Below are 26527 nucleotides of genomic sequence, written 5' to 3' on the forward strand. Positions count from 1 at the left end.
GTCAGGACCTCATAGCTCTGAGGCACTTTCCTGGTGCCCAGAGAAGGCTTCACCAGACTCTGCTCTTCCCTGCAACTTACTCCTGCCTGAGGGTGGCAAAGTGGTACTGAGTAGCTCTTAGTGGCTTCTTCAGGCACACCAGAGATGGCACTGCCTTCTGGAGGGGATGGCCAGAAAGGACAGGGTGAGATACCAGATATTACCTGGGATTATGCACAGGAGGAGTTGGACTTGACGTTCCCTATGGCTCTCACTGAGTCAGAGGCATCTCCAGCACCAGAGCATCTTGGAGGTCTTCAGTGGAAGGGATGCCGGTGCTTGCCTAACACAGCAAAGAGCACAATGCGCTGGAGAAACAGCTCAATGTTGTCAAGGGCTCCTCTGAGGACAGTACCCAAAGCATCTCCAACCACTGGTGCAGATGTTGGCGTCTTTCTCCTCCAGTAAACCTCCAGGCTGCGAGGGGACAGACAGACCTGGGATGAGCTAGATGGGTGGAAGAGTTACCTGAAAATATTACTAGAGTAGCCCATCTGCCTCACTAGCTCCACTGCTGAGCCATCCACCCACAGCACGAGCATCCAAAGCACAGATGTGCAACACCCCACTCATGGAAAGGCATTGCTGATTTTTGGTGCTGTCCACGGGGGCTTGGCTTCCTCTTTGCAGGAGCTGATGGAGACCTGTGTGCATGCGGCCATCTAGGACCGCAAAGCCTGGGACCAATCCAGCACACACTGGAACCGCATTTCAGACCAATTCTCTTTACCAACAGATTCAGCTTTATTGTTATTCTTTTTAACAGGATTCATAGTGCATCATTTCAAATAAACTACCAAACTGTACAAAGAAACAGAGAGATAAAAGAAGAGGTGATAAAATTGGGTGGAGGTTTTTAGTAGTATGAGCCATCATGGAAAACAGTAGTCCATAGGCTCTCAATTGTTGAAGACCCAAATAAATCTTGTTTTCTTTGTTTAAATAGTGCTGCAAAATATTAACAATAAATGACTGTAGTTAGCAGCTACAAGATCCTTCAAAACTGGAGCTTGGTTACCATGAACGCACCTAGGGGAAAGAAAAGCAATCTGAGATAAAGGACCAAACCAAACAGCAAAATAAATAAACAAGGTGTGGGAGGACAGTCGTGGCACTGAAATGCAGCAGAATCATTTCCAGTACGACAGTAAATCATTGAACCACAGGCAGCAGGAAGGAATGGAAACACAAGCCCCCTTTTAAAGAGCATAGCATATGAATTGCAGAATGGAGGAAGTACGATACTGATGGGCAGTCAGAACTGCTCCTGCACACAGAGGTTCAGCTGGACCTGAAGCATGGCTCCCATCACGCCTCAAACCCAAAGCTGTGGATGATCAATAGCCACTTGGCCAGTCTGCCTGAACGAGCAGGAACAGGAGAGCACTGTTTCACAGCGAAGCCAGGTGGAATTTCCATCTGAGTAAAAAAAAAAAAAAAGAAAAAAAAGAAACCAAAAGCAAACATAGGCTACTGCATGTTTGTAGATGTCCAGGGGGGCTGTTCAGGCTCTCCATGGTCCCCAGTGTCTTCTCCAGGCAGCTTAACTTCTCTTGCACTCTGAGGTTAAAAACCCACATTAAAGTCTCCTTATATATATATATATATTTATTTATATATATATTCATATGTATATATATTTATATATATATAAAAAGGATAAGGTGACAGAGGGCACTTCAGGTCTCTCCTGCCGTGGGCAGGTGCCTCTCCCACGCGCTGTGCTGGAGATGCCTCTCAACTGGTCGGTGACTACCTCACGGAACGGCCCTGTTGCGATGCGTCCTGCTGAGGATGGAGCTCCTCTCGTGGCAGGGGCGCGCTCCTGCTACTCTGAGCCCTGCTCCCACAGCGCTGCTGGTGCCACAGAGCCTGATGTGTCGGCCGAGTTTCCTGCACTGCTGGGAACTGCAGATGTGAACCGGTGGAAACTCCAGGGAGAGAAGGAGGAGGAAGGAGAGAGAGGGCTGGTGGGAGAGAGCAACCGGGCCCTGGAGAATGAGCGTATCCCTTTACTGTGCAGGCTGCAGTAGGAGGGAAAGAAAAGCCACTGGTGCTGTTGGGGACAAAGAAGAGATAGATATCTAGGATGCTGAAATGCCAGAGCGTTGCCAAGGAGTGTCAACTAAAGCTTCTTCGACTTCTTTCACTAGAGCAGTCACCGTGTCATACACTTCTATGGTTTTGTTCGTATTATTTCCTAGGTAAAATTGTGCTCATTGATCTAGTCCAGGAGCGCGAAGCACCGCCGGTTCATTCCCTCTGCGTGCATGTTCCTCGTTAAGTGTTCTGCTCTATTATGTCCTTTTCCACCTTACAGCTAACAGACATATGCCCTTGGCTCAAAGAAGGGCTGGAATGTGTCTTCCGCAAAGCAATGTCATCAGCTTCCACCTTGAAGAAGCTGGTTTCAATTCTCTCCAGGTCATCTGTCCCGACTTTGATCTTCATGCACAGCAGGTTGATGTATGTCTCGTAGCGGCTCTTCTGCAGGGGGAGAGGGAACAGACCAGAAAGCCTGTGAACAGGGACAGGCCATGTACAGAAAGCAGTGGCAATGCCATCTGCTACTGCAGGAAAACACATTCTATATTGTCAGCACCCACTATTCTTGCCCTACAATGCCTGCTCCAAGCAAAGCCGGAGAAGGCTGATCAGCTTGCAGTCCACGGGGCTGAGGAGAAAGGGGATGGTTGTGCAAGCCTCTCCTTCTGCTCTGACACATCTTCAGTGCAGCTCTGATTGTTTCAGCTGTGCACTGGAGGCAGATGCATACAAGAGGTCTGCTCCTTCCTGCTTTGGGACATTTAGAGTCCCCACGTTCCTTCCTGCCCATCTGGGAACACCATGAGTGTGCCCGCACTGAGCGCACAGACAGCTTCCCTCAGTTGGTATGAATGCTGCTCGCATTGTTTCCGTCCAGAAACTGACCCTCACTGCTAAGTCATGCCCTCATTGCTCTCTGCTGTTTCAGGCATCCCTGCTCTGCCTGGCACTGTTATTCCAACACTAGATGGGACCTCTTTTCACAGACTTATATAACATCCCATTCCTTTCTTCTAACATCTCAAAGGAAGCCTACACTCGCTTGTCTGTCATCACAGGGAAACAAGCATTTCTAGAGCACATCTCATGAAACAGACGAGATGAATCACGCTCTGGAAGTGCCAGCTTCTTGCAGACTGAAAAGCTCGGGTGGAGGCTTCCCCTTTGCAAGCACTGAAAACAAGATGTCTGCAAAACGGGGTGGCTGCAGGCAGCTATCTGAAGGGCTGGCACAAACACAGCAGCCACAAACTGGCACAGCAGATTCAGGCTGGAGATGACAAGATGGTCTTTCTTCAAGAGAGTAGAGGAACCCTGGGGTGTGGGCAACAGATTTCCAAGAGATGGCCAAAAAATGCCCTTCAGCCCAGGCTAATGCAGGTAATAGCCTAAGCTCCTGCTGAAAGCTGGACCGGAGCCTCCAGCAGTCCCTTACCCAGTGCCTCTGTGTCAGGATTCCTATCTTCTGCTCAACTCTGCCTGGAACCAAAGATCCCATTTCTCCCATTAAATGCTTTGCAGAGCATTTAGACTGAGCTCCAGGCACCTTCAAAAAGTCTGTAACCACCCGTAATGCTGCTTTTGGCTTTATTTACAGAAACAGCCGCAGCAAAACAAGACTCATTTCCCATTTCCCATGGCTTTTTCATTAATGTTGCTGAAAATGGCTGAGGAACACTGACGATTGAATCACTCCCTTATTTAGGACCTGAGGAAATTTCAAGTTCCATCACAATAAAGGAAGATTTTATTTCTCATCAGTTTTCCCCTCCTCGGGTTAGAAATCACAGAGGGGAGGGCAATGTCTGTTCATTCTTTTTTTAGATTTAAAGGAAAACAGTGAGGCTTATCACTGTCACACAGCACTCATCCAGCTCCTCAGTCCTCTCCTTTCATTCCCCCTGGCTCACAGCACCCACACCAGAGTTCTCAGTTCTCCTCAATCAGCCAAGATACCATTTATCACAGAAAAGATGAAAGTTCCTTTACCTCAAAAATTAGGTAATGTTCTTTGAGCCTGTACTCTTCAGCCTCTTTTGACTTGAGGCTCTTCTCTACAGGATGTGATTTATGCTCTGCTAATTCATCTGCAATCTGCTTCATTTTATTTTCATGAGACCTCAGCTGTTCCTCCTGCCGAGAGAAGCGTGTCAGGTATTAAAACATAGGAGTGCACCGCCTGCCTGTTGGTGTGGGACCTGTGTCTGCAAGGATGTACACCCTGCAAGGATACAGCCCAGGGCATGCAGCACATTTGCAAATTCATCTGGTAATGAACAGCTGAAGCACAGGTATCTGAGGAAGATCAAAACTCATGTGCCAGCACCTGGGCATCACAAACATGAAACCTCTGCATCCTTCAATATGCAGGCAGAACTAGCTGTGCCTCCAGAGCCTGTGCATCTGTGCTCTCTGGAGATAAGGCACCCTGGGCTCTGACACCTGCTCAGAAGGCAGAGCTGCATCCCTGCTCAGATCCTTTCAGGATGGCCTCTCCCTTCTCTTTTGCTGAGGGGCAGCATGTCCCCGCTGCTTGAAATGTTTGGTGCTCCCCAGGCACCGCAAACAAGAGCTGCCCTTCACATGGCAGCTGCCCACTGCACTTGGCTAACAGAGCTGTGCTCCGCTGCGCTGTGCCCCACATCCAGTGAACCTTCCCCCTGAGCGGAACTCAGGCTCTGTGGTTTTCCAGCCTGAGAAACAACAGGCAGCCAGCTCTGGGCTCCACGTTATGAAAAAACCAGGCCTGCTGGGTTCAGCAACACCTGCTGGTTCAACCCTACTCAACGGAAAGCTGCTGGGACATGCTGGACAGTGAGCAATAAACAAGACAAACAACCGTACAGGTGAGTGTGTGTACATAGGGATCATTTATGTTCGCTGCAAGGGAAGCATCATCCAGACACCAAAATTCACCATGGTCTGTCCAAATCACCCACTCTACTTGCCTGCTCCTGCTGTTCAGACAGTGCGTGCTGCTTTGAGCACCTGCCTGTGTCTGCCAGGCAGAGCTGGAGGAGTTGCAAATGTGCTCAGCCTGAGCTCTGTGCTTATGCCTGAGCACCAAGCACTCCACTGCAGCTCCTCTCACACTTTACCTGACACAGCTTGGTCATGGATGAAGGCAGAAGAGGGCGGCAGAATTTCTTCATGGAGCAGATTGCAGCTGGGAAGGCTGGGGCGGAGAAAATGGCAGCAACGAGGTTGATTCGCAGGATCCAGGAGAGCATTTCTTCCTTACTTCTGTTACAAAGGAGGTAAGAAGAGAGGGCTGTCTCTAAGTGCTCCTGACCAGGACTGGCTCAGGACAGCCCTGGAGCTACCTGCTCTCATGAACCCCTTGCTCTGCAGCCATTCCTCGTCTGTCACTTTGTGAAGAGGAAAACAGTGGCTAACTGACTGCTCTGCATCGTCCTTGTGACTGCAGGGCTGTCCCTGGGAGTCCTGCCTTCCTCAGCAGCTCCAGTTATAGTCCCTGAGGAGCTGGACAGGGGCTGGTGGCAAGGGCCAAGGATATCCCACTCTTTGGAGAGTGGGAGCTACACAACAGAGGTCCCCTGGAACAGGGTGAACCCCTGGCTCATGGGACCCAGTCCAAGATTTCTCATCAGACCAGTTTAGCACTGCTCCCACCAGGCTTCAGGTGGGCTTTCACTGCAGAAATCCAGATGCCAAGCTGTAGCCTGATGCTAATGCCCCACCCCAGCTTCCAGCCAAGCTCCCTGATGACAGCAGGTGGCAACGAGAGCATCATGCAGGAGACGGCTCAACCACACCTGACACTTTATAAAAGAGCATCTTTCCCCTTCAACAGACTAAAGAAAGAACAAGAAATAGCTTGGCTGAGTAGCTCATTAATGAGCTTTAACCACTTTCACCATCAAAGGCGGATGAGGAGAACTGTCATCTCCTTGGTTCATCGTACCATATGGATTTTCTCCTTTCTGCAGACTGGCAGCACACATCAGTAAGGGGAGAGCTGCAGTGAGGATGCACCCATGCTGGGGACAATGGGGGAGTGTCTGGAGGCCCAGCAGTGGTTTCAGGCTGGCTGGCAGCTGCAGTCCCAGCTGCTTGCAGTTTGGCAAGGTCAGGTCTGTGTGGGCACCCAAAAGGGGCAGCTAGCACTGGCGTGTAACTTCTGAGTGGTATTTAAAGCACATTTTGAAACAGGAGAGGAAGCCATGTCCCTCCTCAGCCCTCCACCTCCCATCGTGCCCTGCCCCTAAGGTGTGAGCTGACAGGGCAGCACAGGAGAGGCCCCGTTGGCAGCTGGAGCTGTACTTACGGGGCCTGGAAGAGGAAGACTCTCCAGTCAGCTGTCTTCAGCTTGAGCACATTGGACTTCTTGCTGTAGTCAGAGGCTTTTGTGGCTAAGGCGTGGTGCACACGGATGGCATTTTTCAGATCCACTTCAGAGAGGTCTTTGTCAGGTTTATATTCATCCTGTGAAGAAGGAACGTTAATTGGATAATGACTGTGCTAACATTTGCGGGCTACTTTAATGAACCTGCCTTTCTCTGTGCTGTAATCACAGAGTACCAAGACCAGGAAAAGCACTGCTTTGTACAGTAAATGCTAGGAGCTGATAATGATAATAATTAACATCTGGCAACTTCTTCCATCATTAAGTTCACTGGGAAGATGTGAAGAGATGAAAGTTTTAAACATAATTATCAATAGTTCTCTCTAACACAGCACATGCCTGAGGCTTTGGGGGAAGACACGAGACAGGGCTAGGCTGGCTTCTGCACAGTTTCACCTTCTGTGCACAGCACGTGCTGAGGTGCAGCTCTGAGCCCACAGAGGGCTTCACGGACACTTGGCAGACCGAGCATGCTTGGTCCGTACTTCGCCTCTCTCGAGTATGTGTGACCCTTTGGCACACTCTTTCATGTAATTAGTTACACAGACACTCACAAATTGTAACAGGCTCCCTGTATTCTTGCTGTACTTTCCCCTTTGGAGGATAATTTCACACAACTAGGGAAGTACAGAAGTAACTGTATATGAATACATTTTATAAACATATAGAAAACACTAGGCACAAGATTCTGAAAATCTGGGCATGGCACTTTTTAGGAAGAAGAGTGTAGCCAACCCTGTGTTTACTCTTTGCTTTCCCAGTGATTGAGCTGCAAGCTACTTAGAGCAATATCCTCCCTCTCACTCTGCCCATCGCGGGCTCAACAGCTGGTTCACCCGTGAGGCAAGATGATGGATGGGTGGATAGGTGGGTGGCTGGAAGGATGAAGGGATGGGTGGATGGATGGATGGATGCATGCATGGATGGATGGATGGATGGATACATGGATGCATGGATGGTTGGATGGATGGATGGATACGTGGATGGTTGGGTGGGTGGATGGAAGGATGAACAGGCGAATGTGAGAAAACCTGACCGTAATTAAAACAACCTCCCCCAAATACTCAGCTCTGGTTGGTGAGAACTGCGGGTGTTGTGCTCCCTGACCCCGACCAGCCCCATGATGTGGTTGGTGGCTGTGCTGCCACACAGAACTGTGGGCAGAACTGCCTTTTTGGATGGCTACACTGAGAGCAACTTAAGCTGCTGTGAAATGACCATGTCAGAGCACAGGCCAGGGCAGGGTGTCTCTGGAAGGACCTAACTTGCAATGCTGACTACAATGCAAACCTAATTCTGTGTATGTTTTGCTACATGCTACAGTCTCCTGATTGCCAACCCCAGCAGTAATGATGTTCTCTGGTGTTGGGTCACATTAGTCTCCCCTCTGCTGCTCTTTAGAGCACAACAGTCCAGCACACCCCAGCCCATGGATGTGACTCCCCAGAGCCCTGCTGCTGATGAGACACAGGCTTCTGAAGTCTTTCCCTCCCTTTTCTGGAGCAATCATCCCAACTAGAATGGTGGCTGCTGTACTGTGCATGATGCTTGGCTTTGTGCACAGAAATGCTATGGTGCACAGGGCCCAGAAAAGTCTGGCATGGGCTCCTGCCTCATGCAACTGCCTCCTTGAGGATGAACCACAAAGAAAAGCCCTGTCTCTCCAGCACAGGAAGGGGTGGGTACTGCAGGCTCCCTGTGTTCAGTGTGACATTCAGAAGGGCTGCACCAAGGATGGTACAGACAGCCTTTCTGCAGTGTGCTACTGTAGTGTTACTTGCTTTGGAGCTCCTCAGAAATGCAAGCCACAGCTCTATGTCTGTGTTTGGTAGAGCTGATTGTACAAATCACACTGAGGGTTTCAGTAGCCAGAAGAATGGGCAGTGAGCCATTAAGGGAAGAAAAACAAATACTTTGACTTAGGAGGACCTGTGTGATCTGATCTAGGTGTTCCTGCTCCAGCAGGAGGATTGAACTAGATTATCATTCAAGGTCCCTTCCAATCCCTGATATTCTGTGATTCTGTGATGTTAGTTCACTTGTCAGCAAACAGGTGCATGAGGGAGACAATGCTGCTATGTTAATAGAGACACATTCAAGTCTGGATGCTTTTCCAAAGCTGAAACTCCTGGGAACTGAAGAAAACAGACTGGGAGTGCCATGATCTCTTACTTCAGGATAAGCTTTCTGAAAACATGGTGTGAGTAGCTGGCTTAACAGTAACTGGCTTCTTGTCACAGTTTCTGTGACAAGAAACTGCCACAGCTACAGGCTGGTCTGACTAATGCAGGTCTTCACCCTGAACCACTTGCTGCCTCTATTGACAAGAGGCTCACAGGGATCAGTGGATGTGTAATGAAAAGCCAGATCTTTTCTACCACCTGGGCCCAGGCAATCAGCATCAGGTTGAATCAAGCAGGTTCTCTGCCTTGTGCTTCCATGCTGGTGGCAGGGTGTGCAGGAGTGCATGGTGCTGCAGGCTCACTTCTGCACAGGCCGGCCATGCCAGGAAGCTCATTTCAATGCCTGTGCTGCAGAGCTCAGCAAGATACGCACTGCTGAGGCAGGGAGATCTGCATCTGCACCCTCCAAAAGTAGCTCCAAGGTTGTGTGATGCCATGTGCTCAGCAGGAGCCTTCACAGCACCCAGCATTTACACCGCTGTGCAGCCTCCCTGGCAGAATAATCCCACTGCCCGCCAGCAAAGTGGGCCAGATCTGCTTTGAAGCCTCCAGAGTCTTCTCTGCGTCTTCCCTCAGTATCTTCCTGAGTTTTGATGGAAATGGAAGCTTGTGTTTAAGCAAATGCTGCTGAAGGAATGCCCAAAGACCTAAGTGTAACATGGATGCTTCCAGTGAAGGGATTCTGGCTTAAATTTCAAAGAAAATTGATATATACGAAAACATAAGCAATGTCCTGCCATGTTTGGAGGAACTGCAGGCAATGTTTTCTCCATGCTACCATATGCTAATTTTACTCTCATCTTTTCCAATTATGGTGTTACCTTTCCACATATTTTCAGTCAAAGAGATCAATGTGGCACCATAGTGCTGCTGAATTTATGCCTTCTGCATCCTGCATTGTTTATGTAGGCACTTGTCATGGGGCAGCAGGCAAGGTGCAATCTGCTCTGCCTGGGGGATGCTGAGTGTCATCCCACTTTCAGAATATGTCCTGGGGACATCTGCAGGAACTGAGCCCACATGTGGGTGTGAGGGATTTCACAGCCCCTCAAAAATCATTTCACTCACTTTCAACTTCAATGCTGATGATGTAGATATACTCCCCGTTCACCTGTCCCTCCTGCATAAAAGGCTCTGCTTAAACATGCACAACCATCCCCTTGCCTGGACCTACATTCTGCCACAGCAGTGCTCCATGACGGTCTCAGTTCAGTCTCTCCACTGCTGCCTGCTCCCATGGAGCAGTGAAACATAGCTCATAGAAGCTTGCCATTAGTTTTCTTCAAGAAGGGGCATCTATCTCTTGCACGTGTGTTTGTAGGACACCTGGATGGGTAAAAGCCAACCATTGATTCTTCTGCCTTCTCATCTGAATAGCAGTGATTGAAATATGGGCATGGAGCTACAGGGATTTTACTCTACAGCTTGCAAGAGGTTTTCCTCATTTTCTTCAGCTAGCATGCACTGTGTCCAATGAGGAAACCTACGCACTGCCCCTGTTCAGTCTGGCCAGAAACATGGCAATCCAAGCAAGGCCTGTCTGCATGGAACATATCTGCAGCCCAGTGCAGCGGTGGGAACTGCCCCATGGGTGGGAAGCGCTGAGACCCAGACCCTTTCTAGTACTTCCATACAAAAGCATCCTCCACATTCCTCTCAACACTCCTCTACGCGTGCTGATTAAAGGCTATTATCCCCATTTCACAGAGGTGAAGTAAGTTGCCAAAGGCCATAGAGTGAATCAGTGCTCACCGTGGATTAGAGTGCAAGAGAGGTGCGCCCTACTCACAAGCCTGCATTTCTTCCTCAAGTCTCTGCTGCATTCCTTTAGGGAATCAAGCAATTGCTTCAGCAGGCTGTGCTAGAACACGCTAATCCAGAAATTAACACTGGCGAGTCAATGACATGCCACATCTTTACATCAGCAAGTTTATGGCTGCTGCCTGAACTGCTTCTAACAGACTGCTTTCTACCCATCCACCCACTTCTCAGCCTACCTTATGCCCACGCTCTCTGCATCTTTCTGTTCCCTCCTTCTATACGTCTATCTCCCCAAGCCTTCTCTTTCATTGTCCCTTCTTCACACTCTCCTCTTTCTGTGCCTCCCTTCTAGCCAGCTTGTTCCTCAAGACTTACCTGCACTGTCTTCTGAGAGCTTCCTATTGAAGACTAGATCTTTGGCTCAGTACAAGCGAAATGTTGGAAGAGGCTGAACCAAGTGCCATGTGTCTGGAAGCAAGTTATGTTCTCCTCTATCTTTATGTTTGAAAATCTCTTCTGAGAGATTTGTGCTCAAGCCAGGTTCTATCTTATGCTTATCTGCAAGCAACTTCCAGTGAGAGCCTAGGAGTCAAGCACACGGTTTCCTTCCTGTACTGTGCAACTCTGCAAACTACCCATAGGCAAGAAATTGTACTAGGAATCAACAGGGTGTGCTGAAGTTTACCGACACTCTGTTGTGATTCTGAAAATGCTCCAAAGTTGCAGTGCAAGGACTTAGTCTTTGTGGCCTCATACTTTTGTCCTACCTCTACAAAGCCCAGTGGATACTGTGTCTACAGCCAAACCCAGCCCAGGGAGTCCTTTTAAGGGGTCCATATACAGTCTGACAGCAGCTCACGAGTAACACATCTCTCCTTGTTCAAATTCTTTGCCCAAATTTTTCTCAGATTAACTTTCTATTGTTGCTTATGCTGTTTCCTTGGGACACCCTCAGCAGTGCTGGTACCTTCTGCATGACTGACATACCACACATGGCTGCTGTATTTCAGGCACCATTATAATGTAGCCAGATCTCAGTTGTTTTGCTTCTTCAGCCCTTCCTGATAAAGAAAGCACTCAGTCTTTTAACGATTTACTCCTGAAGGTCACCAAGATAAACACCTTAGCCTCCTAACAGCCGTGTATCTCTGTATATCTCAACCTCACTCTCTTTTCAAATGGCAAACTCCTAGTATTAACAAAATAAGCTGTGTTAATGAAGCAATAATCTGGAGAGCCACTGGCCTTGTACAGCAAGTAAAAGCCAACCCCTCGACCCCACCAGCAGCAATGACATTCAGTCCTTGCCTCATAGCACCTTCTAGTGTTGTCCAAACAGTCAGAGAATCTTCAGCAAACTGGATTTTGTTCCAGACTGGCAAGAAAATTGTATCTGACAGTGTACTCCATTCAAAAAGTATGCTCCCTCAACACGCTCATCCCAAGACATGAGACCTAAAAGTGACTGGTGAAAAATTACAGAATCACAGAATCAAAGGAGTTGGAAGGGACCTCTGTTAATCACTGAGTCCAATTCCCCTGCTGAAGCAGTCCCCTACAGCAGGTTACACAGGAAAATGTCCAGGTGGGTTTTGAATATATCCAGAGGAGACTCCACCACCTCTGTGGGCAGTTTTTTCCAGTGCTCTGCCACTCCCAAAGTAAAGAAGTTCTTTCTCATGTTCAGATGGAACTTCCTGGGCTTCAGTTTGCGTCTGTTGCCCCTTGTGCTTTGCTGGGCACCACTGAAAAGAGCCTGGCCCCATCCACATGATTCCCACCCTTCAGATATTTATAAACACTGAAAAGATTTCCGAATTCATTTAAATCCAACCACTTCCTGTGATATTGATGAAATAGGTTTTTTGGGGTGGTTTTTTTCCATAGAAAAAATCAAAAGATGCTTGCAGCTTTATGCTAGATAAATCCTTGCATGTAATCCATGGTCAGCATGAGGATCTCTTCACTGGACGCACACCTGCATGGAGACTAATGCTGGGCTGTAAGAAGAATGCCATTGACTTGAAGTTGGCCAAGCTTAGAGTGCTGGAGAAAATTTTGTGCACTGCAGCTTCCCTCAGCTGCAGGAGAGTAGCAAGGCTGTTAAAATACCATACAGCAAATTACAATTAGCTGCTGCCAGATTTCCACTGGCTTTGTGACATATGCCATAGGATCTGACAAAACACGAGAAACATTGGGGTGTGCTAGGAGCTCTGAGTCATAATTCCGTGCTGCCCTGAGGATCTTTCTGCCTCTTATATAATCCAATGTTTGTTTATTCTTATTGCTTTGGAGATAATACTGCAATACGTAGGAACATCTACCCACAGGGAATGCTGTTTCAGCAAGGTGAGTTCAATGGGTTACTTCACAGCATTTCAATTGAAGTAGTTCAGACCTAGTTCAGTGGGTTATGCAGCTTCGTGATGAACAGACATTTGGCATCCCTAGCTGGCTCTCACTAACATTCAAGTGAGGCCTTACCCAGGCTCCTTAGATATTCCCACAGAAAAGACTAGCCATGGAAATCCTCCTAGCATCCTTCAAGGACAGAGAGGTGAATGCCACAGCATGCAGCAAGGGTCTTCCATGGTGACTCTGCTTCCCATGGGGACCCAGCCTTTATACTCAAGGTGGCAATGGAACTGGAGAGCTGGAGAAAACTCTATGGAACAGAGTGCAGAAAGTGTCACTTGGCAGCCAATGGAAGGACTCATGATGGCAAGATCCACAGGAGACAAAAAACTTTAAGCAAGGAGATGTTCATATCAGACTCATGAGAGATAATTATGCCCAGATCTATTCCAACAAAGAGAATAATAACCAGGGCAAGACTGGTCTGATGGTCTGCCTCTTCAATTTCCTAAATTCCACCCTACTGCATCTATTCCATATATGTTCAGTCCTATTCCTCAGCATTCTCTGCTTACTTACATTTCTTGCTTACACATCTGCAGAAGTCTTGCCTCTATGTTTCCTCTTTCGTATTTCTTCCAATATGACTCACTTTTAAGGCTGTGAATGGTACCTTTAGTGTGAACACCACCATCAGAGATGATGGCATTCTCCAGTTCTACTTACTCTAGTGTTCTGTTTATGTCCATGCATGCATTATGACACGGATTCACCTCTACTTGCATGCATGGGCTTCCTACTTAGGGCAGCATGACTGCTTTGGAGACAGCATGAAACAGCAAATGAGACGGTCCACCACAGTTACCTTTTGTAAATAAAGGATGGTCCCTTTAAGCACAGCATAAAATTTCTTCCAACCTCTTCTTCCTCTGGGAGCTAAAAAAAAATGAAGAATATCTAATTATACACATCTGCTTCTGACAGCACTGCTTGACTTTCACTTTTTTTTTGCAAAACCAACCCTTTTCTGACCACCATAGGCGTGCATTTATGCCCACATCTCATACACCTCCAAGCTACTGTTTATGAATGGTTTGTCTGCAGGGAGATGTCAATTTGAGAGATGTGGCTTGGGAGATGAAATCTCCCAGTGAGAACACAAGCAGTTCAAAACCAGAGACAGAGCTACCGGTGGACATGTACAGGAAGTCTCTCTGCTCCTCCAAACCCGGGTTCCTGTTCTTTGGACTATACGCTTGAGGAGCAGAGACATTCCCTGACTTCTCTAGTTCAGATGAGTTAGGCAGACATACCCTGGATAAAGCAGCTTCTCTCCACTGAGGAGGGAACATTACCACCCACAGTCTTGATGGACTTGGTGAAAAAGGGCTTGCTGAAAACTGGAGAGGGATGGAAGATGGGCCTGACTACATCACAAGAGAGCTGGTCCTCCAGGCATGGGCTGCTAAGAAAGTGCTGGAAGCAAGGGACGCCTTTGGTAGTAATCTTCTCTACTCAAGACTTTCAACTGGCTGCAATGACTGGGCCATCCATATCATCAAAAGTGGTCATCCAAGATTTCATTTAATCACTGCTTATTAACAGTTCCCAAATATAATTCCATTTACCTTTCCTGTAATACGGTATACTGACAGCAGAGCTATGAAGCAACTTGTTGCCCAGCAAGCCTGCATATGGCAGCACTTAGACAGGATCAAAGCTTTGAAGACCAGACTGTCCCCACAGTCAGCTTTGAGGGATATATCTTGTGAACTAGCCTTGCCTATTGCTCAGAGTATATGGTTTGGGATTATGCCCATGAACAGGATGGAAGACCAGGTCTATCTGTGTGGGACAGGCACTGCTAGTGTTGGCAGCAAGAATGCCTCAAAACAGCCTCCTTTCCCTGTGCACTGGTGCTCATGGATCTGGGGGTCTCTTTTGTGTTCCCTGGGACATAGTGAGTAAACACCACTCCAGTGGGAGAGCCAGGGAGAAAGCTAGGGCAAGGCTTTGTTACTGCCTGGGGCACGTCTCCTGTCCCATTAACACGTACTTCTCTTCCCATCCATGTCTGCATGGGTTTTGCGCGTGAGGACACCGTGCTTGTAGGTGACTGCATTCAGCGCTTGGGGGATGTCCAGGAAGGGGTTGCTGCTGTCAACAATCCTTGTCACTTTCTTTGCACTGGCTCCAAATTTGTCGTCTACCAGCTCCGAGAGTGATTTCCTCAACTCGTCCTCATCACTTGGAAACAAATTCAAAGAAGAGATTGAGTGGAGGACACATGGGTTGGGTCACAGTGTGCCCTATCTGCTTTGGTCTTACAGGGAGTTAATTTATTACAAGACTAGTCAAAAAAGAAAAGGAAAAGAGACCCAGGGACTGTAACACACCAAGTGTGCTAATGGTGATGATCTACGTAGAGCTGGGAGGAGTGTGGGCGGCAGGTGACTGTCCCAGGGGTCCCACTGGTTAGGTTACTGTCCCCCTGTCCCAGGTTACCAAAAACGCTAAAGGGTTAGGTGCCTGTCTGAACACCAGGAGTCCGCAGACACAGCACTGCTGAGCACCCTGTGCCTTTCACAGGGAGAGTCCCCTGCTCTGAGCCTCACATTCACAACTTTGGGAGGTCTTTTGCTGAAGACCAGGTACCACAGGGGTTTATCAGCTTCTCCTTCTGAGGCAGTTGCTGGGGCCTCCTAGACACCAAAGGAGCTTAAGGAATGTTTTCTGCATCCCTGAGGCACAAAAGCTACACAGATATTAGCGAGACGGGGCACTTGGTCAAACAACCACAAACTCTGGAATAGGCTATGCATCCCTCTCCATTTGTGGCCAGGAGAGTTCAAGAAATGCTGGTGATTTCCATTAGAAATCACCTCACACATCTCACTTCTCCTCGCTCCTGGACTCTGGACAGCGAGGGTTGGGCAGCTCAGGGAAATGCTCAGTGATTCCTCCAAGCCTGCCTCTTCCTATTTGAAATAAAATCTAAAGTGGCACATTGAAACTAGAACCTGTATGGGAAGTGGTATTTCCCCAGTGTTCCTGGACATAAAGGAGGACAGCAAACAGGAAGTTTCTGCCTTGTGTCACACATGTTGGCATCTAAATGTCCTGACTGGATTAAACCAGGTTAGATCAGGTTGGGATCTAACCTCAAACATGCGAGTAAGAAGGATCTAGGGGTCCTGGTGGATGACAAACTGAACACGAGCCAGCAATGTACTCTTGCAGCTCGGAAGGCCAATGGTATCCTGGGCTCCATCATGAGAGGGGTGGCCAGCAGGAACAGGGAAGTGATTGTCCCTCCCTACTCTGCCCTCGTGAGGCCCCATCCGGAGTACTGTGTGCAGGTCTGGGGCCCCCAATACAAGAAGGACAGAGAGCTGTTGGAGAGGGTCCAGAGGAGGGCCACGAAGATGATCAGGGGGCTGCAGTACCTCTCCTACAAAGACAGGCAGACAGAGCTGGGCTTGTTCAGCCTGGAAAACAGAAGGCTGCAAGGAGACCTCATTGCAGCCTTCCAGTATTTAAAAAGGGATTATAAACAGGAGGGGAATAAACTTTTTACTCGAGTGGGCAGTGATAAGACAAGGGGGAATGGTTTTAAGCTCAAGGAGGGAAGGTTTAGGTTGGATGCCAGGGGAAGTTCTTCACACAGAGTGGTGAGGTGCTGGCACAGGCTGCACAGAGGGCTGTGGATGCTCCATCCCTGGAGGTGTTCGAGGCCAGGTTGGATGGAGCCCTGGACAGCCCGGTCTAGTACCAGACCTGGAGGCTGGTGGCCATGCCTGTGGCAGGGGGGGTTGGAACTTGATGGTCCTTGGGGTCCCTTCCAACCCAAACCATTCTGTGATTCTGTAACGCACCACCTGGGACACGAGCAGCTACAGCACATGCCTGGCCGTCGTGGGCAGGAGCACTTCGCTGCCCAGACAGCCACAAAGCGGTGGCAGAGGGAGCGGAACAGACAGGGGCTGGCACCTGGTGCCACGGGTCGCGGCCCAGAGCCGCAGTCGCGCTAAGCGAGGCAGCGCAGAGTCCGGTGCTGCCGGCTGGCACCAATCGGCCGCCCCTCCGACAGGCCGGGCCGCCGGGTAAGTGCGGCCCGCAGCTCCCGCTGAAGCCGCGCACGACGCGGCCGGGCGGAGCGACAGGGCTCCCTCTGCTGACTGAGGACGCCCACCGAGCGGGCCTGCATCGCCACTGCGGAGCTGGCACCGAGGCTTTCCTCGCAGATTCGCCCTAAGATGTTGGGCTGAACATGGCCCAGAAGGTCCCGTTCAGTCCCACAGTGCTGTGGAGACAAGGCAGTCCTGTGCTACCCCGTGGACCCAAGTCTGCCATGGGCAGCGGGCTGGGAGCACACTGCACCTCTGTGCTAGGATCCTGGCCGTGCTTCAGGCATGCAATGGAGGCACAGAAGGGGAAGAAGCTCTGCGGGACACTGCCCTGGAGGCTGCCACACGGGCTGCTCCCAGACCTGTCACCTTTCAGGGCAACAGGAGGTGAGTCTGTTGTCTGAGTATAGCTGAAGGGGAACAGATTTATTTCACTTAATATCTTTGTTAATGATTTGCAGGAGGAGACACAGTGCGTCTCATCAAGCTTAAGGATGACATAAAAGCGGGTTGTGCAGTTGATACTCAGGAGAGCAGGGGCACCAGTTGGAGGGATGGGAACCTCACTAAATGCAGCACAGACTGATGCAAAGTACTGCACTGCAGTGGTCCTGCAGAAGGACAGACTGGAACTGACTGACTGGGGAGCAGCTCTGCAGAAAAGGCCCAGGGGTTCCTGGCAAACAGCAGGACGAACACGAGCCAGCAGTATGGCCTGGCAGAACCAGAAGCCAAGAGCATTGTGGGCTGTATGGACAGTAGCACAGGGTGGAGACGAGAAGCGACCATTGCCCTCTACCAATTACATCATATCTGGATACAGCAACCAATACTCGGCCCCAAATACAAAGAAGATGTCAACAGGCTGGAGAGCTTAGCACAGGCCACCAAGATGCCCAGAGGCTGGAGTACTTGCTCTTGAGAACTGACTATGGGAAGTGGACTTGCTAGAAAAGAGATAGCTCTGGGGGACCTGACCACAACCTTCCAGTATTCTGAAAGGGTTACTAAGTAGACAGAGCCAGGCTCTTCACTATGGTACATGGCAGGAGGACAAGTGACATTAGATTTCAACTGGATAAGAAAAAAAGTCCCTCTTGGGATAATTAAGCATTGGTTCATGGACCCAGGGGATTCTGCGCAATCACTACTGTTGCAGGTTTTCAGGATCCATCTGGACAAAGCCCTGAGCACCCTGTTCTGAATTCAGCATTGATCCCACTTCGAGAGGATGCTGGACTACAGACCTCCCGAGGTCCCTTCAAGCCCAAGCAATTCTGCAATTATAGAAGGAAGGGTGTAGAAAATAAGGGAGGTTTCAGTGATCAAAATAACCCTAGTTCCTGAGCTCCTTGAGCAAAGATCATGCTCTGAAGAACCTGGCCTGGCGCTTTATGGGTGTAGGAGTAAATAAAGGGGACATTCCCTTTGTTTCCACCGTGCCTATGGACCCTGTACCCACAGACTGTCACCAACCTCCATGTCTGCTTTTCTGTTGAAATGAACCCAACCTGCCTATGTGAGGGACATCAGTGCTTAAGGGCTTGGCAGGAAATGTTCTGGTAACTTCTAGAGGTAAAAACAGGATTTAAGACCTGCCAGCTACAGTGAAAAATACTCTCTCAAATACTTAACATATACTTACATGGCCCACTCCAGCTTCTCATTCTTGATGGAGTTATACAGTGTCTGCAACAAGAATATGGTATTAGCTGTGCCCCTCATGAAAGACGTGTCTGGGTTGTAGAGATCACCTCCTCTACACCCTTATCTGTGTTCTCTGAAAGACACCTTTGCTTGGAAGCTGACCTGGAGAAGTATATACTAGTGAGCAGGACAACTGCTGTCCTAGACCATTTTCTGTCTATGAACCACACCAGGGATTGGACTGGACATGCCAGCAGCAGAGAGGTAAGGCAGACATCCTTGCTCAGGAGTTCATTTTTGCCTAATTATGGGTACTGGGTCTAGTGAATTCTGGCCTACACAAAGTTGGTAAAAGGAAGTGGGGTAAATGAAGACACCTTCCAATGTCTCAGCTTGGGGCAGTGGGGGCTTGTGCACTGCCCTGAGAAACAGGAGAGGGATAAATAACTCGGGCTTCAGTTTTTCCACTTCTTCCTGTACACAATTCCAGTGACTCCTCTGATGCACTGGGACAGAAGGAAAGAACTAGGGAATAAGAATGCAGAAGTGGCCTTCACCATACATACGAGGGGGTTAGGGTGAGGTCTGATAGTGAGAAGGGTTGTATCTAAAGCTCTCTGTGACATCTCTGATGTGGCTCTGGTCCTTTCAACTTCCTTCCATACTGTAAAATCCAGGCCAGGCTGATGGACCTGTGGCAGGTGCAGACAGTGGTGGTGGTGTTAAACCACATAAAAAGAGAAAATACAAACTTTTCAGTGTCTGAGCAATCTCCCTTGGTACTCAGCTAGCTGTAGTGGAGCAGTACATTTTATTACATGGAATGCAAGGCAGAGAAAAGTATCTATGCCAGATGGCTGTATTTCTGGGGAGCATTTTGTTCTGTATGTTGGCTGGTGAGTCACAGAACTACCATGGTGGTATGGGACCCCTGGGATACTCTGAGAGCAGATAAATCCCTGGATAATCTGGATAAAACACCAACAGGGAACCGAGCTCTAATGGCTCCCTGCAAGTTAGCAGAAGGCATCTATTTAGGTTACAATTCTTCTAATGAAATAAATGCGTGATGGAAAATGCTGATTGTCATAGTAGGACTAGGTGGCACTGCAATAATATCAGCATCCCACTGTTTAATGTGTATCACATTACCTTCAGCAAATCCTTTGCAAAGTCCTTCCCATCATTGAGCCCATCCAGGTTTGTTATGAACTGTTGACATGACATCTTTTTGCCAATATTCTGCAAGGCAAAGAAGCAGCTTATTAAACTTCTGGAAAGTTTTGACTTCAGTGAGACTGTTTTTTAAAGAAATATAGGTAGCAGCTCAAAGCTAAGAGGTGGTCTTCTGCTATGACTTACTGTTGGGCTCTTTGATTTCTTTACTCACACCAACATTCAAACATTTCAAATTTCTTTTTATAATGATGGAGATAAACACCTGAAAACAACTCTAGCTCTTGCTCCAAACTCTCTTAAGTGATCTCATCGCATCTCTGGCCTCCAGGTTGGCCCTGGTACAGGATCTGTGCCTCAAAACTCAAGACAGGTGCTCAGACTCTCTTAAAGTTGTGGAAAATGGATGGACCTCAAAGCCTATCACGTGTGAAAATGTGTGAGCATGCAGTGTCAGCACCTGAAGACAGCACTGGGAAATGACTTGTCTTTGATGGACACTTATTTTTGGTTGCTGTTACAAAGAGAGATGATCTAGCTACTGGGACCATGTGAACTCGTGTGCTATGGTGCATGAGGGCGATGCCCAGATACTGGGACAATCTCACAACCTGGAACACTCATCACCAACTAATGCCACAATGGCAATTTGGTGCTGGAGCTGCAAGGTCATCTGGCATCCCTGATATCAGTCTGCAGCACCTGTTTTCCCTTACTCCTCACAATAGCCAGATGAATCACTTTCTCATCCTGCAAGGGCTGAGGGGCTGGAGGAAAGTGGTTCTTTTCCTTGCCTTCCCCTGCAACCACACCTCTCCAAAGGACTGGAACACAGGTGTGGAGGAGTCAGTGAGTACTGTAGGGTTCAGAAAAAGGAGTCGGATACTACAAAGGAAGGACAGGTGTTTCTAGCATCACATCATATTGCAGCCTCATACCCAGGGACAGACTCTGTGGTGATATCACATGGAGTGCACAATGCAGTTAGTGAGAAGAGGTGGCATGAGGTACCACCAGTGGTCCTAAAGATCCCAGCACCATCCTGGCACTTGGTGGGCTCTGCATCAAGGTACTGATAGGGACCTGGGAGGAGGACTAAGAGAAGCTGAGTCAGGACCCCACTTAGAGATTCAGTGAGGAAGAAGGGCCTCGTTGGGAGAGAATAAAGCTGCAGCAGACAATACAGGAGGTGCCATACAGAGAAAAGTGTCCTCTGTGCAAGAAAACACCCTCTTGAAAGAGACCAACACCGGAAGCCCCTGCCCTCAAATATGCACAGCAGCAGATCTGAGGGCTTTCTCCCCAGGAGAAGGCATCAGCAAAGAGCGAGGCCCTGGAATTAACCTACAGCAGACACCCCACACCAGCCACCTTTGACTGCAGGCATACTCTTCTGCTGTACAGGGAGCTGGCACTGCCTTCAAGCAGCTCTGCCTGAAACTCTTTAATTATGCTTCCTGTTGGTGCCAGCTCCAGATGAGCTGGCACCCCTGAGATCAGGGAAAAGAGGAATAAAGCACTGTAATGAATCTGCAGTGCCTGGGGACTGCAGATGGCACAGTGCGGCACAGTGTGAGGCTCAGCCATCTCACAGGCTGGTGCCCAGAACTGGACCCCATAGCTAGCTGCTCCTGCCATCCAGAGCTCCGTGGGGGATTCAGACACAGGAACCTGCAGGGAAGACTGCAGACACGCTGCGTTTCTTCAGCAGGGGAGTGGAGGTTTGTGTACTCCCTGACTAGTGAATTACAGGGTGAGAGAGCAGGTAAAAGCCACAGCAATGAACCTACAGGATGGAGGAAGGTTGGAAGTGAGGACAGGATGTTGCTTGAGACCTTGAAGTACCAAACCTGGCTCTTTCTCTTGCAGGAGAAGATCTCAGAGCCCAAACTGAGATAGCAGCAGCACTGTGAAAAAGCAGCTAATTGCTGAGCAACTGGGGAAGATGAAATCATACCCATCCTCTGACAACCAGAAGAGGTGATGAGAAAGCTCCAACAAGGATGCTAGTGCTGTGAATCAGCTTGTTGGACCAGGCTGTCAAAGCACTGCAGAGCCAGGGACAGGACCCAGGCTGCTATCAGAGGGATTACGCACAGGTTGTTGTGGTGGTTCAGACGCAATACAACCTCACATCAGCAATATCTTAGCACATCAGCTTGCTGCTCTGAGACATGGGCTGGAGCCAGCTACTCAAATCCATTGCCCTGGAAGTGCTTCCAAGTCAAATCCAGCAGAGCGGAGAAAACAGAAAAGTGTTCCAGGGCCCATACTTTTCAGCTTCAGTTTATCAATACTTGCAAAGAAACTGTACTATGATCACAAGTGCCTCATAATGGACAGCACCAGCACCAGGAACTGCCTGAGCTTTCACACACTGCAGTTGTATTTAGCAAGTATGGGGAATCCCAGGAACAATTCCAGAAGGGGATACCATGAGGGCAAAGTGGGCTGCTTTCCTATGCAGTAGGCCATTCAAGATCCTGCTGAATCCATCAGCATGACCACCATGTGTTTACATAATCTTCCAGGGTAAGCAACTGCACACTTCAAACATCAGTGTTCTGATGTTCTATGTCCCTTGGGTAGGGAGATGCATTTTTCATTTCTGGCCAGCCAAATAGATGGGGGCATTTTGCTTTTTTTTTTTTTTTTTTTTTTTTTTTTTTTTTGTGATACATTGGTCACATATCAGCTAAAGAACAAGCCAGAAATGCTGCTTCATGGTGCCACATAGCCACTATTTCTGATATGTCCTCCTGGCGGAAAAGATTTTCATCCCATCTTAGCTTGCTCTAGGCCATGCAACAAAGCAGAAGAAATCACTGTGAGGCAATCATTTGGCATTGTGGTGCGCTTAGATGGAGGAAGAGTGAGTGAACAGTGGCTAAAACATATGAGAAGTGATAGAAAGTTAGATGAATGGATAGGATGGGTAAGGGAATAGATGGACAGAGGTGGATGGGTGCAGTGGATGGGAATAGATGGATGCAGAGACAACACACACTACAGTGGTTAAGAATGAATTGGGAAGTACGCAGTTGGTCTGATAGTGGGTACACAGGGCTGATTCTGTAGTCCACTGTTTCAACCCAGTTCAATTCCTCTATTTACAACTGGGATTTTCTTCAGTGCCACATCCTTCAGTGCTACATCCAAGACAACTGCAGTGTCTAGTTTGGCTCTACCAACCTTTGGAAGACACTGGGCTGTTATTTGGCTCTTGAAAAAGTCATGGCATCAGTAGGATGGTAAGGTACATATGGATGAGGGAACACTGAGTGCACAATGTCCCAGGAGGAGGAACAGCTTGCTGAGGGCCAGAGGCCATGGAGGGTGGCTGTCTGGGCTACTCCTTATGGCCCTCCCTCTTAAGGTGTTAAAACTTTTGAGCTGGAGGCCCTAGGCATCAAACAGCTACAAAGTGGTGAGTGGAGTGCATCTCCTGTGAGCTTTCCAGTATAAGCACCCTGCCCTGAGAAGGCCCTGCTTTTACTTGGGCTTTCTTGGCCTCTCCCAAATACTCACCTGTGAAAGAAGAAGGGGGAAGGGGAAGGGCAGGGGAAGGAGACAAACAACAGAAGCTAAACTTATGCTTCAGCATGAGGTGAGGGCTGTTGGTCTGACTGGGCTAAAGGATTTGATAGTGAGTGTGATGCAGAAAATGATCCTGCATACTCTGGGTACTGATGACCACTGGACCACACAAAGCTACTCTGGGTAGAGTGGTGCCACTCTCTAGGTGGCTTCAGCAGCTGCTTGTAACTTAAAGCTCTTCAGCTCTTAATGCACTACTAACACTAAATAATAAGCTTGGCTTAAAGGAGAATATCACAGAGTTTTTAAAACTAATAACAGTGGCTGTGGGGGTAAGATCTGCAAAGGATCCCATTCTCATGCTTTGTTTAGTGGCCATGAGAGCTGCTGGTTTGCTTTTTGAGTGGAAGGCTTGTCACATCAGAAGTTGACTCTAGGAGCTAGGCTTTGGCAAAGTACTTGGTACTCTACAACAAAATACGACCGTGATGGCTGGTAATGTAGAGGTGTTGATTTGTCACTGTGTTTTGGTGGCCAGCTGTTCTGAATGAGACACGAGTGCATTGAAAAGGAGACATCCCAAACCTTTGCCTCTGAGGGACAAATATGGAGCACACGAGTGCTTTGCTGTAAGACCTCCTGGAGCTCAAACAGCACCAGCACCTGGTACAGAGTTGCAACAACCTGATTTATATTGTAAGGTTTGCAGTGCTTGCTGGTGAATGCTGAGTTTTAAACAGCTCCAAGAATCATGCAATTCTATGAAAATAGAGCATCTCATTTTAAAGACAGTATATTTCCTGGACAGTTTGTAAACAGGATCTGAGTGTACCAGCAGTAGTAAGTTAGCAGTACTAAATCAGAACTCCAGTGTGGCTGTGTGCAAATCTCATGTTTTAAAGCCAGTCTCATTACTTTGAGTCTCAGACTCAGTATATGTGATGGTCGCTGCTGGAATGGAGAAGTAGCCCACTGTGGAGACACTACTGTAGACAGTCAACCAAAACACATCAACCCCCCTCTCCTAACCTGAGGAATTTCCCACTCTGTGGCAATGCAGAGGAAAACACTGAAACACACATACAATATTACAACGGGAAATAAAAAAATAAGCGATATGCGATATCATGACAGCATTTTCAACAAAACAAGGGGTGAAAGACAAAATCACACAGCCCCAGGTGCCCTGCAGTTTGGAGAGGCCTCTTTGCACAAGGAGAATTTCTTGTGACTCACATCACCTGCTAATGGGTTGCCAAGGAGTGAAGGACACCGCACAATGACTTAGGAATCCAGACAAACAAAATGCTTTTTTTTTTTTTTTTTAAACACAGAAAGAAACAAGTCAAATGCTAGTTCTTTAAAGCAAAACACTAGAATGACTGCACTTACCACCTGGTAAAGGGTTAAAGAGCAGAAAGAGAGGTTCCAGGAGCAGAAAGAAGAGAAAATAAAAAAAAAAGAGGAGAAGGAGAAGAAGAAATTAATGTTACACAGAAAAAATAAAGAGAAGATTTTTCAAAGAAAAGCTCAGGCATTTCTACATCTGGTCAAAAGAAAGTTGTATTTTTCCTTGCTTAATTAGCATGAGATCATTTCTTCTTACCAAACCTACTATCAATGAAAAACTAATGCTTCACCAGTGCACCAGTGGTGTCATCACCATTAGGCACTGGTGATGCCTTTGTATCTATGTCATCACAGGTGAGAAGCACCCATGCGGTGCCCTCACCTGTACATTCTGAGGCTCCCTTTAAAGGTGGTTATAAACCAGTTTGCAAATAAATTGATGTCATGTCCTACTGTCACCCCATTAAAAGCCTTATGAAGAGAAAATCAGGGCAAGTCTCTGCAGATGCACAACAAATTACTACCAGCTGGAGGCAGAAGAGGACTCTGATAATACAACTTGGAAATCATGGGTTTGTGGGGCAGAAAAAGGGACTAAAACTAGCATAGGTTTCACATGTGTAGTCTGCAGCAAAGAGCCTTCCCCACATCCCTTCTAGTTGCAAAGAAGGCCTGGGATGTCCGTGGCTCCATGCCTAAGTTCTCAGAGGTGAAAGAAGGAGCTTCAGTGATCTGAGACTTGAGCAGCTCCTCTAGCCCTGGGCACAACCTGCTGAGGCTCACAGCCATGCTCTGTCTCTGCACCAGAAGGCTGGATAGTAGGAAGGATAGCAGCACCTGCAGCCTTCCACAGCAGCAAGCAGAGCACAGCCTGTGTACTCCCAGCTGCCTGTCATGGCTCTCCAGGGGTCCTGGTGCAACTAGTGGGACCTATACCCAGGCCCATCACTCCTCTGCAGTGACTCTTCCTCCTATTCTGCTCTCTTGTCTACACAATGGCATCAACCTAGCTGACCTTTTAGGATCAAATCCAACCTATGCACAGCTGTGAGAAGATATCTCACAGGCTCTGCAGTTTTCCAGTCACACCTGTGGGCAATAAGCTTTGCTCGCCCTGGTCTTTGCCTGATGTGATGCTCTCCAGTGGCTGTCTGCAGTGTCTAAGGCAACATCTGGGAATTACTTCATGTTCTGGGAATGAAAGATCAGATCTGGTCCTGTACAAAACTAACGACTCCCTTGCAGCAGTTTTGCAGATGAGGGGAGCCTCACGTATCTGCATCAGAAGAAAAAGCAGCACACTTGGAGCTGCTGTTTGCCACGCTACAGAGACCAGTGCTGAAAGACCACCCCACGAGAGCTTCTGGGGCAGTGCTGATGCATGCAGTAGGTCCTGGGAAGAAGGCTGCGTTGCCTGTGCCTATGGAGAATAACTGATGTCAGATGTGCCTTTGGCTTGAGTGTGCAGTAATACTGAGGTCTGTCCTAGGGCTGGGCCTGGCACCCACAACTCCCTGGGGAGCTGGTCAGAGTACTTGCTGCCAATCTATCTTGGTTTTCCAGCAGTACATACTGCACAAAGGAAAAGACCTCTATAGTCAGAGGGAAAGAAATAAGGATACATCTCCAGGTGCTACTTACATGGCCATGGAGGTCTGTGTTTAGCAGCATCAGAGCACAGGTGAGTGTATGAACCCCATCTGAAACACACAATGGTCAGACAGCTATTATTGATCCCCTTCTCACTTAGTTTCCGTATTTGCTCTATCTCAGCAGCCCATTCATTGCAAAAACAGAGCTAGTTGCTATGTCTTTGGACTTTAAAGAACACATTTCTTTCAACTGCATGTGATAGTTTAAAAAAAAAAAAAAAAAAAGACTGTTTTCCCCTCAAACTTTACTTATTCCTTAAACCATCACCAGCGAACAGGTTTGAA

The 26527-nt window shown here is 48.2% G+C and overlaps 1 protein-coding gene across 4 annotated transcripts in view; it reads right to left on the bottom strand.

The window, feature by feature from the left end:
• Window positions 1-759: 759 nt before the first annotated feature.
• The window catches only part of PSD2 (pleckstrin and Sec7 domain containing 2), a 73337-nt gene continuing 47569 nt past the window's right edge, over window positions 760-26527 (bottom strand). For 3 of the 4 annotated variants that reach the window (XM_003642040.6, XM_040647039.2, XM_040647038.1), the window contains 9 exons: window positions 26230-26290; window positions 19680-19770; window positions 18526-18569; window positions 14810-15000; window positions 13619-13689; window positions 6374-6531; window positions 5184-5328; window positions 4075-4218; window positions 760-2526 (listed from right to left, as the gene is read on the bottom strand). In XM_003642040.6, coding sequence (XP_003642088.2) covers window positions 2320-2526; window positions 4075-4218; window positions 5184-5328; window positions 6374-6531; window positions 13619-13689; window positions 14810-15000; window positions 18526-18569; window positions 19680-19770; window positions 26230-26290 — 1112 coding nt within the window. In that variant the 3' untranslated portion in view covers window positions 760-2319. The remainder of the gene's footprint in view (window positions 2527-4074; window positions 4219-5183; window positions 5329-6373; window positions 6532-13618; window positions 13690-14809; window positions 15001-18525; window positions 18570-19679; window positions 19771-26229; window positions 26291-26527) is intronic. The other variant, XM_004944743.5, reaches the window with a different exon arrangement.

This window comes from Gallus gallus, chromosome 13 (genome assembly GCF_016699485.2).
Source record: "Gallus gallus isolate bGalGal1 chromosome 13, bGalGal1.mat.broiler.GRCg7b, whole genome shotgun sequence".
NCBI lineage: Eukaryota > Metazoa > Chordata > Aves > Galliformes > Phasianidae > Gallus > Gallus gallus.